This window comes from Octopus sinensis, linkage group LG3 (assembly GCF_006345805.1).
Source record: "Octopus sinensis linkage group LG3, ASM634580v1, whole genome shotgun sequence".
Classification (NCBI taxonomy): Eukaryota; Metazoa; Mollusca; class Cephalopoda; order Octopoda; family Octopodidae; genus Octopus; species Octopus sinensis.
In genome coordinates this window covers 87,085,863-87,101,531 of record NC_042999.1, presented here as the reverse complement: position 1 = coordinate 87,101,531, position 15,669 = coordinate 87,085,863, and the positions used below count along the sequence as shown (strand labels likewise).

The 15,669-nt window shown below is 34.3% G+C and overlaps 1 protein-coding gene across 3 annotated transcripts in view; it reads left to right on the top strand.

The window, feature by feature from the left end:
• Positions 1-15,669, top strand: part of LOC115209907 (ras-related protein Rap1) — a 92,799-nt gene that overhangs the window by 18,256 nt on the left and 58,874 nt on the right. Inside the window, exon 2 of one of the 3 annotated variants that reach the window (XM_036501128.1) lies at positions 6,578-6,726. The exons of the other annotated variants lie outside the window; for them this stretch is intronic. Within the exon in view, the coding sequence (XP_036357021.1) occupies positions 6,702-6,726 (25 nt within the window). The 5' untranslated portion in view covers positions 6,578-6,701. The remainder of the gene's footprint in view (positions 1-6,577; positions 6,727-15,669) is intronic. 3 annotated transcript variants of the gene reach the window in all.

The window sequence follows — 15,669 nt, the reverse complement described above, 5'->3', positions numbered from 1 at the left end:
GCAGAATCACTACCAGAACTGAAGAAACTTCAAGTGTGGAAGCAAGGTTTAGAATCGAAGGGCCTTAGAGTCAATGTTGCAAAGACCAAAGTTCTAGTAAGTAGGAAGGTGAACACATCACACACCCCTTCAGGTAGGTGGTTCTGTTTGATCTGTAGAAATGGTGTAGACAGAAACTCCATAAGATGTACCCAGTGTAAGCTATGGACACATAGGAGGTACAGCAACAGCAAAGGAAGATTAACCGAGAAGATAGCTTTCATGTGCAGCAGATGCACTGAGGCAAGAAACACCACAGATTCTCAGAAAACAGACTCCATCACATGCCAGGGAAACTAGAAGCAGTTGATAGCTTCCGCTACCTAGGTGACCAAGTTAGTAGTGGGAGTGGATGATCAGAAAGTGTTGCCACTAGAATAAGAATAGCCTGGACTAAGTTCAGAAAGCTTCTACCCCTAATGGTGACAAAGGGCCTCTTGCTTAGAGTGAAAGGTAGATTGTATGATGCATGTGTGGGAACTGCTATGCTTCATGGCAGTGAAACATGGGCCATGACTGTTGAAGACATGTGTAGGCTTGAAAGAAATGAAGCCAGTATAATCTGCTGGATGTGTAAAGTTAGTGTGCACACACGACAGTGTAAGTGCCCTGAGAGAAATGTTAGACATAAAAAGCATCGGATGTGGCGTGCAGGAGAGGCATTTGCATTGGTATGGTCATGTACTGTGGATGGATGAAAGACCGTGGCCTCAGGAGGTATGCTGTGACTGAAAAGACCCAGCAAATAAAGTGAGTCCACAGCTGTAACCTACACCAGTGTCGCATAACCAGCCTACTCAAAAGTACCTTGGATTGTAGATCAACATACCATGCTTGAGGAGACCTATTGTGTTAAGTACATCAACAGCAATATCAAAATCAAATCAAATCGAATCGAAATTGTAGTTGTGAGCCCCGTGCTGGTAGCACGTAAAAAGCACCATCTGAACGTGGCCAATGCCAGTGTCGCTTTGACTAGCTTCTGTGCCAGTGGCACATAAAAGACACCATCAGATCATGGTCGATGCCTGCTCCTCTAGCCTTTGTGCTGGTGGCATGTAAAAAGCACCATCTGATCGTGGTCAATGCCAGCTCCTCTGGCCCCTATGCCAGTGGCACATAAAAAGCACTCACTACACTTTCGGAGTGGTTGGTGTTAGGAAGGGCATCCAGCTGTAGAAACACTGCCAGATTAGATTGGGGCCTGGTGCAGCATCCTGGCTTCCCAGACCCCAGTTGAGCCATCCAGCCCATACCAGCATGGAAAACAGATGTTAAACGATGATAATGATGATGTTCATATATGTGAAGATGAGGGAAATGTGAACTCACTCACACATTTCTTTCAGTTTCTGTCTACCAAATCTACTCAAGGCTTTTGTTGGCCTGAGAGTATAGTATATACTTACCCTAGACTAGGTGGAAACAATACCCTGTTTACACATAGCCATGCCTGCACTTAAAACAATAAAAATGAATTTTAAATATTTACCGATTATATACTGTGCCTGTGAAACTATTAAACTACTTAGTATTTCTTCCACTAGACGTAGTTTACTACATCAGCTCTTCCTATAACAAAATCTTTCCCACAGATCCTGTTTTATTTTTAGATACCTGTGAAAAGATTAGCCAGCCACCACTGGGATGCTTTTAGTTATAGGTTTGTTGAAGGCTGTCATAGGGTTAAACAACAGAAATGTAGGAACAAGAAATTTTAGAAGGTAGCTTTCTCTCACTATTCAACTGTGAGGGGAGTATTGTCATTTTCAATATATAGAATAATGAAACTCAGTTAAGAAACATTGTTAGCTAAATGATTTGAATTTATGATGTTAGGAGTCAAGTATACTATTATAGTCGGGATTAGAATGGAATTGATTTGTTTTTAAAGATCTGCCCATTTAATGCCAAACGGAGGCTTTGTACTTCTCTTACCACTCAGTAGAGTTAGTAAACATTTGCAGTAAATTAAAGAAATCAAAAACTGTAACTTTTATTGCCACCTGATTTTATCTCCATTAGACATTTCAAATTTGTGCAAAGTAATTGAATGGAAAGATAAATTCCACAAGTCATGGCTCTGCTACCTTATTCACTGCCTATCATTAAGGTACAAAGATTTAGCATACAACAGCTTGCACTAATAGGAACAAGATGTAATTTTGTGTCACTCTTTCAAGGTTCCTAATTGAAAACTATTTCTTACTAATTTCCCCGTCAAAAATTTATCCAATTCTGCATTCCTGCAAATCTCTGTTTAGCCAATTACATAATGTTTTGTCCTTCATATGTACTATATTTTTTAGAGATATTCTCTATATAAGCTCACTGAACCAAACCCGTGAAGAGAGTGGGTGCACATGTTCTTGTGTGTACCAATACTCTTCAAAATTTTATGTAATGAACTGATGCTTTGGTTATTTTATCCTTGTTTATATACAAACAAATTGCAGCTTATGTAAATATTAGTTTATTTTGGACTCCATCATAAATTCTATACAACTCCGACATTTGGAAAAACTTCACATAGATCAGGCTTTTGTTTTTCTACTTCACTGATCACATAAGTATAATTGAATTTTGCATAAAAAATCTTTTGTTTTTACTAGGGTTTTAGGAATAAACTTCATTTCTAATTAACTTGAGAAAGATTGTTGCAAATATATTTGCTTTCATATTTTATAATCACTATTTTGTAATTGTCTTCTATCATTTCTAGAATTTCAAAATTATAAATGTAAATAAACATTGTTATAAATGAAACTTTTAGACATTTCTCATTTTGAGGCCAGGCAGTTGTCTTTTGCTAGCACGTTTAAGACCATTATCTGATCCTTTGATGTCTTTTACAGAATTTATTCTTGTTAGTATTTTGAACTAGGCCAACTGATATCCTTTACTTATCTTTTTCCTGTAGTCATTTTGGCTGAGTATCAGCTGCATCAATCTCACCTGTCTGGGAGGGTCTGCACAGGTCATTGGCACTTCCCTTTCCACTTTTGACTGACTTATCTAAAAAGCAAAAATAAAAAAAAATTGTTTTCTACTACCATTGTGTTATTGAATGATTTCAGTTAGTCTGATAGTGCAGACTTAATGCATAAAAGTAATGAGCAACTGTTTGGAAGTGATCTGCCATTTCACCATAACTAACTGCTTTGCTTTGTATCAGTTGGCAAACTCATCCAACCTTTGATTATATTGTTTACTTATATCGTCACACCTACTTTGATATATCAACAATATAGCCACGGAGAAGTTCATCAGGGGAACATTCTGCATACTAAATATATATAGTCACACAGTCAGTCAACAGTACTTCCTCTTGGGCTGTTTAAAATCTTGGGTGTGTGGGGAATACAAGGGAGGTAACTCCAATAAATTCAGTTAAATTAAAATTATGAGGTAGATAGAAGTGGTAATAGGGTTTTGTATTCAAAAACCAATTGGTGAGAGCAGTGAATATGTTTTGGTCGTATTAAATCTCCTCAGCGAAGCATATTCAGTTGGCAAGACTTAGAAGAGATAAGTGTATATGAAAACAGTTTCAGTTGGCTGAAGTTTTCCACTCATTGTAGTACACAATGTAAGATGTATTAGACATATGGTATCTTACGATATGTATATTTAGTATGTAGAATGTTCCCTGGAGATAATTTCATCTATTTTGTTGATATTTATAGTTGGATCATTTCCTAATTTCACACACACACTCACATACATAGCCAACTAGTAAAATGTTTCACTGTGATCTATTAAGACATGTTTGTTACTTTCCCCAATCTGTATCATTTTATTTTCCTAAAACTTCACCTCTTTGCTTTAGATTGTAAACACTTCATAGAGGGAGGTTTTGTTTCCTGATTGCATGAATTATCTCGCTTAAAGATCTTTGTCATATGTGAGAACCTATATCAATCGTATTCGTTTTTTCATTTACTTTTAAGTCAATTATTATTTCTAATCACATAATCTTCCCTTGTATCAGTCTCTGAGGCCCTCTAACAGCTCAGGGGTACTGCATTCTCTCCTGAATAAAAGTTTAAGAAGGTAAAAAAAAGCCTGATATTTTTATTTTAACTAACCACACCTAATTCTTTTAATTTCCCAACTATTTCTTGTCCAGATCCAGTCTATCCTTCAAAATACTATTAGATTACTCATCTTAAATTGCAAGTTTTCTACTTGTTTTGGAATACCCCTGAGTAATTAGTAGCACCAATTAGATCACTTCAAAAATAGGTAATTATCTATTATCAGAAGTATCTTTAGTCTTCATACCCAAATTGTACTCACTGTTTTATTTTTAACCTCTCCACATAAATTGATACAGTTTACTGTTTGTATAACATGCTAACACACTTACCCTCCACTAAGCTAATATTTGTTGTTCTGTTAAAACTATTTTACTTCATTTTGGTGGGATATATTAAACTAGTAGCTTATGATCTATGTAAATATATTTTACTGTAGTGTACTTCTCAGGATGAAGGTTTAACGTTTTAAGGGAATTTTAACATTGATCTCTTTTATTGCATTTATTTTCCCTTTTGAGCATGTCCAGAAGTTTTCTGCTAGTGTTTCAAGAATTAGGCATTTTTCTAATACAATTCAAATGTTTTGAGCAGATAATTGCATGAGATTTTAGCTTAGTAGAATCTGTTGAGGGATTTGAACTTATGGTATAAGGGGTCATTAATATTATCTACTATACATTTCCTCTATTTTTAATTGCATTAAATCCACTATTTGCATTTCTCTTTGTTCAGGAAGTTGTCATTAATTATTCAATTTTGTTCTATTTGGTAAATGAAATAAATATATATTTTTGTAACATAGTTGTATATTTGCAATGTCATAGCTGGCTATGTTCATTTCTTTACACATGCTGTATATAGCTAAAATAATAATTAGAATCCTTTTATACACCAGACATCATCTTTGTACTGTTTGCAATTATGGTTCATCAGAAAAATAGTGTTAAGAGATAAGTTTTCCAATATTTATGTAGGATAAGTCATTTATATTGGATGATATGTTGAGAAAAACAGCAGATGGAATACTTTGAAACTAAAGAAGTAGATAAATCCAGTCTGTATAGTTTTCCATGCTGGCAACGATTATATAGTTGTGTTTAGCTACATCTTTCTTTACTATTCTGCTTTTAATGGATACTCATAGGTTATAATATGAGGAGTCTATATCTGTGGATAGTTAATGCTAGATAGCAGCTGTGTAGTAAGATCATGAGAGGCCTATTAAACATTGTAGCCTCTGTACATGTTACTGTCTAATTGTAACCATGTTGTTGAGTGGAATTAGAAATTTTATCATTATTTGGCATTCAAATCACAGTCTCTTCATCTTTAAAGATGATATAAATTTAGGATTTTGATGTAATTTCTAGTTTTGAAGATTAAGAAGAAATAAAAGAAAAAAAAAATCATATTCTCTTACTTGTTCAATTGTAGCAATAATGAATTGAGAAATGTTCATGTGAATTTTAAATTCCTTCCTTTTCTCTATTGATAGTTACTTTAAGAATCTATTGTGATTCTAGAGTATTAAATAATTTGGGATTTTAAAATTATGAGATTTATGCATTGTGTAGCATTTGAAGAACTACTTTTGAGATCATTTAAAAGATTATATGTACTGTGAAGTTGAAAAATAGCTAGAATAAGTAAAAGGCAAGTAAATACCCACTTTCTGTTTATTTATGCAGAATCAGTTGAAGCAGTATTTTTTTTTGTCTACAGTTGTTTAATTGAACAGTATATTTTAGTATATTTTAAATACAGTATTTGAAATGTGTGACATATAAATAGGCACCACCAGAAACGTTTTGAAAGAATTTTGTACTTACTGTGAGGATAAATAAAAACTGATTTGAAACCAATACAGGACAGTAGGACTTGATTATTTTTATTAATTTCTATTAAATAGCAATTGAATTTTCCATTTATTTTAGAAACACAAAGGAGATATTTTTGTTTTTACTTTTGCTTATCACCTGTTTTTCTTTTGATAAATGCTTTTTGCTTGCTTTTGTAGTTAATGTCTTCAAAACCAAATCCTCACTATAGTATGCAAGTTTATAATTGTTTTGTTTTTATTTTTTCTCCTTTTTCAAGCAATATTATTGCACAAAACTTAGTTTCAAGGCTTAAAAGCACAGCTGTATAATAACCTGGAACTGGATCTAATGTATTGCACACTTTGTTAAAATATAAAGCCAGTTGCAGTTTATATGAATTTGCCAGTGACCCTATAATTTATACCTAATTTCCAGCACAGAACCTTTGTAGGATGTGGTGGAGACATCTCTCAAGCTATATACATTAGTGTATTTTGCAAGTTCATTTTATTTTCAAAGATGGTAACCATCTTTTGATAACTCATATGTATCCATTAACTTAGAAGATTTTATAAACATTAATTGAACAGTTTCTCTATCTCTCTCCCTATACTGTTTTATTGTTGCTTTTTTTTCTCTTTTGAAAAAAAAAATTAACTGAAAATATTATTCTGATAGGATTCTGGTCTTTGACTGGAATGAGTGCCTAATCTGTGGACCTCATCAGCAGGTGTTGGCTGCTTATATTACAACAAATCCTTGGCTGTTTTTAATGAATTAGAACTGGAGCATTTCCTTCAAGATGTTTCAACCAAAGTCTAAAAGGCGTAAGTCTAAAATAACTTGCCCTGGGTATTTACACCTGCTTTCCGCTTACTCTAGCAATTTACTTAGTTGACTTTCAATCACTTAGTTCATACAGTCTTGCACTATTTAATCTCTTAAAGTTGGTGGTTTTGCAATAACTTCTTTCTCTCCCTCATGTACAATATTGTACAAATTCTCTTCTTCAAATGAAGAAAAAGATGCTTTATAAAACTTATTAGCAGCCTTACTCTTTCCCTCTGGTATTGGCTATGTGCACGTGTGGTTTTATTACTGAGCACAGTAAAGATATTGTTAACTGTAGTTTTTCATTGCACTGAATCCCTTACTGAATTTGTTTTCCAAAGTTTTCAATCTCATTATTATAATTACCTCTACTCTTTTCATATACTTTGGTGTTTATATATATATATATAAAATATGGAATCATGCACACACATTTCATGGGTGATTACTTTTCCTGCATAAAGATACTTCGTTGGCTTTTTTCTGGTACAGATCTCTTAATTTGTATATAATTATGTGCAGATGTACGTGTAGGCTGTTGATAAAAAAAAAAAAGAAGAGTTTTTCTAAGTTAAGGTCAATAAAAGTGGAATTTTTATGGTAGAGGTTTTGATAGTGTACATGTTACTTAAAATTTGTTCATTACATTGTTAGGTAAGCTTATGTTCTCAATGTTGAAAACAAATGATAATTGGTTATTATAGGAAGGATGCTTTTTGTTAAAATATACTCGGGTATCTAGTCTAAAATTGAACTTGTATTACCATCACCATGCTTCATCTAGTATCAGGTAACTTTTGAACACAATACTCTAGTATTTAGATATTTATGAAGCCAGAGATTTTTATGTTGGGTAGGTTCACTCCACCTCCAATCATGTTATTAAAATAATAAAATCAAACCACCACCAGTTGGAAATAAAGGTTAAGTCAGAATTGAAATATACTGAAGTAAATGCATATAACTTATTATATACCTAGTTATTTTGTAGATGAGTCGATGCCTAACAAAACAAGTTAATCTTTTTTTTTTTTTTTCTGTGTTTTAATTTAAACATTTATTGTAACATGCAACATTTCACTTTAATCTGCATTCATCAACAGACACCCCAGACAGGGATTAAAGTCAAATACCTTTATTTATGTAGGTTTCTTATATTATTTATTCACTCTGCCAGCAACATGTAACTTAAATTCATGTCAGTGTGCTGTTTGATTTCAATAATTTAACTGTATCTTGCTGAACTCAGTACTGTATTCACAACCTCTTTATTTTCCATGACCTTCGCTGAGGTTTTTGTTTGTAAAAGAATCTTTATCCTGCATTGTCTTATAATTGTCATTTTTACACCATGATGAGGATGAAGATATGTTGTGACATGTATGTCTTTATTGTTTACCTCTGATTAAGCTTTAATCTTATCTTCAGAATTCTTTTTGCCCCCTCCTCTTTTTAATAGATGTTATTAAAAGTGCATGGGATCTTACTTTGGTGTGACATTTATGCCTAGTATTATTGTTGAATGCTGACTCTTATAATGTTATTGCAATCATAAATACCTTGCATCTTCTCAGATAGAATCTTAGAATAAGGCAGTTTCTTCGGATTCTAAATGTATTCAGGGTTAGGCATTGTATCTTTACATCGCCTTGAAGGATTTAGTTGGACAAATAAAAACCAGTTCTTATTTTTAAGCCTTGTACATATTCTGTCAATCCCTTTTGCCAAACCCCACTAACTTATGGCATTGTAAATGAACCAACAGCAGTTGTCAAGGACACCACCACATACTTGGTGAGTTTCTTCCAGTTTCTATCTACTAAATTAACTCAGGGTTTTTTTGTCAGCCCAAGGCTATAGTAGAAGACAATTGCCCATCGTACCACACAATGGGACTGAACTCATGTGGCTGGGAAGCAAACCTTTTACCACACAGCCATGTTTGAAGTGGAGATGATTTTTCTTTTTTTCCAAGAATAATATTGTAGCAGATAATTGTAGACCTCTCAATTGAAGAGATACATGTCTGGTTTTTTAAAGATGTTGAGAGTTTCATTTAGACAGTCTACTGAATGTTTTGACACCTGTTCTTGTGCATTTAGGATTGGTATATTATAATTTTTTCTTATTGCAATGAACTGTATAGATTCATACCCGGACTTAGTATGGTCCAATATGACTTAGGTGTCTTCCTAAATTTGCAATTCTCAGAGCTATATCTTTAAACTGTTCCATATGTTAATTGTAACTCGTGATTGAAAACTTGTGGACATTTCTTTAAATTGTTGATATGCCACCTCTTGCATTCTTGCTATTCTTATAACAGTCAACATTTTTATGTTTACAGGTGGCCATCTTTTGTTGTTTCCCTGTTTTGTTGTTTTCCACCTCGGTTCAGTCATAAAGCTTTATCAATTTCAAACTTGTGCCTATCTAACATGTTTTCATTCTGGAACAGTTGCACAAAATGAGATTTAAGCCATGTGTATGTAAATGCTTGGAATCATTGTTGTTGTCATTTCAACATCAACTTTGTGATGCTTGCATGGGTTAGTCAGAATTTAAGGCAGATTCACCAATCATCACTTGTTCACTAGTAAAATATTTTCCCATGCCAGCCATGTCTTTTCACTACAAACATGAAATTAACATCACTTGTATGATGGTGGCATTCATTTACAACCATCACATCATATCAAGACAGGGGTACGTAGGTGCACACACACATGCCCAGGTTGCCAGTTTCTTTCAGTGTCTGTCTACCAAATTCACTCCCATATCTTTGTTGGCTCAGGCTCAGAGAAGACATTTGCTGAAGGTGTTGTACAGTGGGACTGAACCTGAAACCATATGGTGGGAAAGCAAGCTTCACAACTGCACTGCCATGTCTGCATTATAAAATATAAAGAACCAAAATGAATACTGCAAAGCATTGTTTCCAACTCTAAAATTTTTCTTTTATTGCTGGAATCATTAGTATCAGTAACAATGCTTTGCAGTTTGAGGAAAACAAATTGGCATTTACTGAACCTCTGCAATGGACTGTTGGCTTAAGGGAAACTGGTTTAAATATTTTTGGTGATCCACATATTTAGTGGCTTGCTGTGGGTAGTAATCATTACTTTTTTTTTTTCATTTTTCAATAACCCTGATAACTTTTATTGCATCATCTCATTATGTGCTGCTAGAGCTCTACCTGACTCAAACTCTCTGCCCTTGTGTGCCCTGAGGTTTTGTTTCATCTTTCATACTTATCTGCCTGTATGTACATCAATGACCTACTTGCCACTGCTTAAAACATTCACTCTTATACCATGTTCCACTTCTCCACATACAGGGATTAACTACATGCAACCCAGTCACCTCAACAAGACTGTGTTGACTCTATTAATAGAAACATTGAAAACCTACTCCAGTAGGTCATGTCAACCATGTTTCTTTCTACAGTACAAATTCACATGATAAAAACAGTGTTGTACTCCCACTAAACATGGACAGCATGCAATGAGACCCTACAGTGTCTCTACAAATGCCATGCCTTTCCATTGTTGATATCTCTTGGCAATTTCAATATTCAAGGTAGCAAAAACTTACCTTATTTTTGAAGGCCAAAAAATGCTTCACCTCTTGAGTAACTAATTCTATAGAAGTTGAGACAATGAAACACTGGTCTATGTCTGGGTCAGTGTTGCTATTACATATACAGATATATTAGTCTGCATTAAGAAAAAAGGCCTCTGGCTGGTTGGCACGAACTTGCTCAATAACTATCTCCAACCTTTTCCCATATCCTACCTTATCTGCCAGTATTACAACGACCTTAGCTCCTCTGATTTGGCTGGTCTCATGCCATATCCACTAAGGCACACCTGACTCCTCTTATCTGTTTTGTTTGCCTTTTTAACCCAATTGCTTGACCCAGTTATTCTTCCATATAAGTCCTCTTAAATCACTTCACTGATGTTTAGTAGCTGTCAAGTTTTCAAATTCTTGCAAAGGTTGTGGACACAGCCCTTGATCAAATTGTTCGAAGAATAATTACCAAGATTTTGGCTTATAATTTTAGTACAATATCATGCATTACCTTAATGTTTATATTTGTGGTCTGTGCATTACTATCAGTTATACCTTGTGAATGCATATCTTGAAACTAAATCTATAATTTTTATAGTTTGTATTTCAGTTCCTGTCTACATTTTCATGTTTCCTTCCTGGCCAAATACTTTTTTCTTTTTTTTTCTTTTTTTTTTTTACTTATTGCTAATTCAAATGAAATATATTTGTAATTTCCTGAAAATAGATATAGCTGGAAACAATAGCAAATACATCAACAATCAGAACTAGACACAAAGATTTTTGATTAGTGGTTTGCAGGGTGGTCAGTTGGCAGAATGGTTAGAGGATTGGACAAAATGCATTGTATTTCTTTTTGGTTTTTACATTCTGAGTTTAAATCTTGCTGAGGTCAGTTTTGCCTTTCAATCCTATGGGCTGGTTAAAGAATGTATCAGTGAAATACAGGAGTTGATGTAATCAACTGACTTCTCTCTGTTCAAAACTGCCAGCCTTGTACCTAATTTACAAACAAGCAATTAGTTGTTTGTTTGGAAATGTCCCAATGTTTCAGGAAGGAAACCATATCTGTAACACATTTCAGAATTTTTTTTTTATTTAATAATTTGAGTTATATAGAACACATGAAATTTAGATCCTGTTAGGACACTCTGATATCCCACCTTTTGAAATTTTTGATTTTTAAATTTTTGATCAAGTAATTGCTATTAATGAATACAGAATATTTTAAAAGTGTAAAGATGATTAACAATGCAGTAACTTCTGATGCTTTTTCTTAACATTCTATATCAGTACTGTAAGCTATTTTTGGACTATTAATTTTTTAAAATACAGTTCTATATTTGAGAGATGAGGAATTATTTACATTAGACAGATATTTGTCCTCATCTTGTTTAACAAGTTTTGGCTGATGTACTCTCCAGCTTTCATCAGGTGTCTTGGGAGAATTTCGAACCTGGGTTCTCATTCCTAAGGTATTTTTCCGATATTATTATTCAGGTCACTACCGGGAATCAAACTCGGAATCTTGGGGTTAGTAGCCTGCACTCCACTATGCCCACAGGCATATGCCATAGTGGTTATGAGTGCGGGCTACTAACCACTATGCCATATGACTGGGCATATGGCATTGTGGTCACGAGTGCAGGTTACTAACCCCAAGATTCCAAGTTTGATTCCCGGTAGTGACCTGAATAATAATATCGGAAAAATACCTTAGGAATGAGAACCCAGGTTCGAAATTCCCCTAAGACACCCGATGAAGGCTGGAGAGTACATCAGCCAAAACTTGTTAACAAACAAGATGAGGACAAATATCTGTCAAATGTTAATGGTTTTTTTTTTTTTTTTTTCCTAGTTTAAAGGAAAAGTCTGTCCCTATGGGCTTTGAAAACCCTCTGAGACTAGTGAGATTAATGCAAATTGGTAACTGTGAGAAAAACTTGGCAGGATGGAATTTCAGATGATAAACATTCAGTTGAGAGATAAGATTGTCCATAGTAGTTAGTGAGGGATCCAGTGGAGTTGGTGCACCATAGGAGACAAGAGGAGAGATCGGTAAATCTGGTAGGCCTGGTTAGAGGTGTTACAAGATTAGCCAGCTCTTCAAAGAGTTAGTTAGTTTCATTCCATCTTTAGCTATAGCAACAACAAACGTAGAGTAAGGGTGCAGTACATTTGTGGGCCAGAGACTAGAATGTGTTGGTGAGCAGCTCTAAGGCAATCAGTTAAGTGCTCTTTCCTTTGTGTATGTAGGTGTGTGTATGTAGGTGTGTGTGTAGGTGGCAAGTGCACCATCCCTAATGTGGAAGCAGGGTTTGCAACTGTTGAAGCTAAAGTATTATCAGGCGTGGAAGAGTAAGCCCCACCTTTAGGCTGTTGTTTTTACTAATGTTTCAAATGTGAGATCACTAGAAGAAATCTTCAATGATTGTGAGGCCTAGCAGTAGTTGTGATTTTACAATCTTATTCTATTTTTAGTTGTACAGTTTTCAGCCAGTCTTCAGGTTTTATTTTTCTGCTCCCAGTAAGGGTTCAATTTACGTGGCACTTCAAATTTAAGTATGTTGTTTGTATTATTGAGCATGTATGCTGTGTTGATGTTTGGAGTATTGATAAAACTTGTTTATATTTGAGTCATTATTGCCCCAGACAAAGCCAGACTTTGTGTACAGTATGTTCCTGATTTGTAGAGAAGTTTGAATTTTTCAGATATAGTCTTCAGTCACTATTTGATTTAGTTCATTGATAAATGTATATGTGGGTAATCTTTTCACTTGGGTTGCAACGTGTTGCTTTTAACATTTATATATCATTCTATTCTGAATTTGTTATCTGGTATAATAAATGTTTACATTGTTAGACTATGTGGTGCTAAATAGTAAATCTATGTCTTGTATTGATTAATATTACTTTTTAGATTGGTTTAGCTGGCATTCTTTTCCTTTTGTATTTATACTGGTGTACATTTTTTGAAACCTTATTTCCAGTGACTTACAGGAAAAATGGGTTGTGCTACAAGTTCTACTATTTCAATTGTTGTTTAGTTTGTAAATTGACTGTATTTGCTGTGCAGCCCCTAGTATTTTGATCAAATAGCATTATATTAGCTAAGCAAATGTCAGATAGTTTCAATATTTAATCATTTATCCTAGTTTTTTAATAGTATTTATTTTATTGATCTCTTAACAGGTTTCACATTCAGACTCGCATTTATTAGTTACCAAATAGTTATGTTACAATCTTCTTTGCTTTCTTCTTGATTCAAACCTGACATGTTGGGCATTGTTAAATTTCCTGTTGAACAATCCTGTTTCTCCTGTTCCTGATATGTAATCCTTGAGTATTTAACAAAAACACTTTGGACAGCATTGTCTGACTATTTGATTGGTGTATTAACAGTTCAACAATCCTTTATTTATAATTAACATTTGCACTTTTTCTCAAATACTTTAACACATTTAAAGCCCTAAATAAAAGTTAAGAGTTATTTGGTGTTGAATGTGAATTTAACCCTTTTGATATCAACCTGCCTGAGAATACCTTTAGTTTTGTGATACAAGTGTTCTAAAGTGACTTAAATTAAAACCTGCCTTCAAAATTTCTTGCTAATTTATTTTCCAAACACTGGCTTAATAATCATTGTCATTTAGCATCCAATTTTTCCATGCTGGTGTGGGTTAGATGGTTTTGACGGGAACTTGTAAGCCGAAGAGTTGGACTGGGCTCTAGTCTGTTTCAATTTGGCTTCAAAGTTGGATGCCCTTCCTAATGCCAATCGCTCCATAGTGTGATGGGTGCCTCTAACGTGTCGCTGGCACTGACCATGACTACAATTTCGCCTAACTTGACCTGTCCTCTCAAGCACAGCAAATTACCAAAAGTCTCCATCTCTTGTCATCGCCTCCATAAGACACCTGAATAATGATAGTTATTTAATAAATTCTTCAAATTTTAAAAACTAATTGAAACAAAGGTAGTACATTTCACTAAGTTATTCCTGTGTCATATTAAAAATGAAATATCTCTATCTCTCTTTCAACCAGTGACTTCAGTATTCACGTTCTTTCTGACTTGCTTATGCTACACTTCTTCCTACTTCACATATTTCATTGCTGTTTGAAACTTTGTTGATGGGAAAAATTTCTGTTATGACTGAAATGAACCATGTATTGTTTTAATATGTATTTTCTACAGATAAGACTGATCTTGTGCCATGTTTTCTTTAGGTTTAGTGTTCTCAGAGCTGATCTAACTTCTCAGGCCTTATTTAGTTTATCTCTACCAGTGGTGTTTTTCATTTCCTGTTGAAAGTACCTTTTCACTTAACATTTAATATTCCTCTGTTCACATGACCTAATCAAAAGTAATCTTTTCATACTGTAACATATGCTTTTGTTACTTAATCATTTTTTCCCAATTCATTTGTACTCAGTCTGTACAAAGCATCCATCAGCAGTTTCATTTATGGCTTATGCCTCACTTCTGTATAGCATCATACTTTTACATACTCATCAATTTTGCTGAACATCTTGAGCCCTAGTCTCTGTGCTAGGTGACAGATTTTATCTGTTATTTTCAACAAGCCATCTAAATAGTCTAGTCTATGGTATTCTGTTCTTAGCAGTCGTGATAGCTACTTCAGTATGTTGGATGCACCTAAAATTATGCTTTCTAATTAACATCACTGTACTCTTTCTTGAGTGTTTATCCACTTTTTCCTGCACACCAAGAATGAATAATTTCTTTGTTTAGCTATTGTGCTCTGAACTAAGTAGCTATGTTCACCGTCATATCTTCGACATAGTCCATTCTTTGAAGTCTAATATTGTTGGAGTTCATTATAGATTCTGCAGTGTATAGAAGCTCTCTTCAGTTTCCAGGTCTGAAATCCTGTGTGATAATATTGAAGACTATGAAGAAAAGAGGTTTGATGAAAGTGCTTTGCTGAGCATTTGCTTGTACATTAAGTCACTCACTCACTTCTATTGTCAGCTCTGGCCCTTTGTTTTTTTAGATATTGTCATACATAATCTGAGTAGTCTAATCCTCACCTAGTTTTCTACATTGACCATTAAAATACTGATTAACATAACAGGTTGTAGGTTTCCTTTACAGGTTTCCTTCATACACTTTTTCTAGAAATGTGTGTATCTTAGTACAAACACAGACCCCATTTAAATCTCATCTTAACCTGCTCAAAATTTGATGCAATTATTTGAGACTTTTAAAATTTCATTACCTTCTGTAAATGAACTATGATATTGCCATGCTTGGACTGCAAACTTTTTGCATTTCTAGGCATAACACATCGCTTTGGATCATAGAGATGTCTGGAGAAAAATAGCAGGGAGATCAGAAAATGT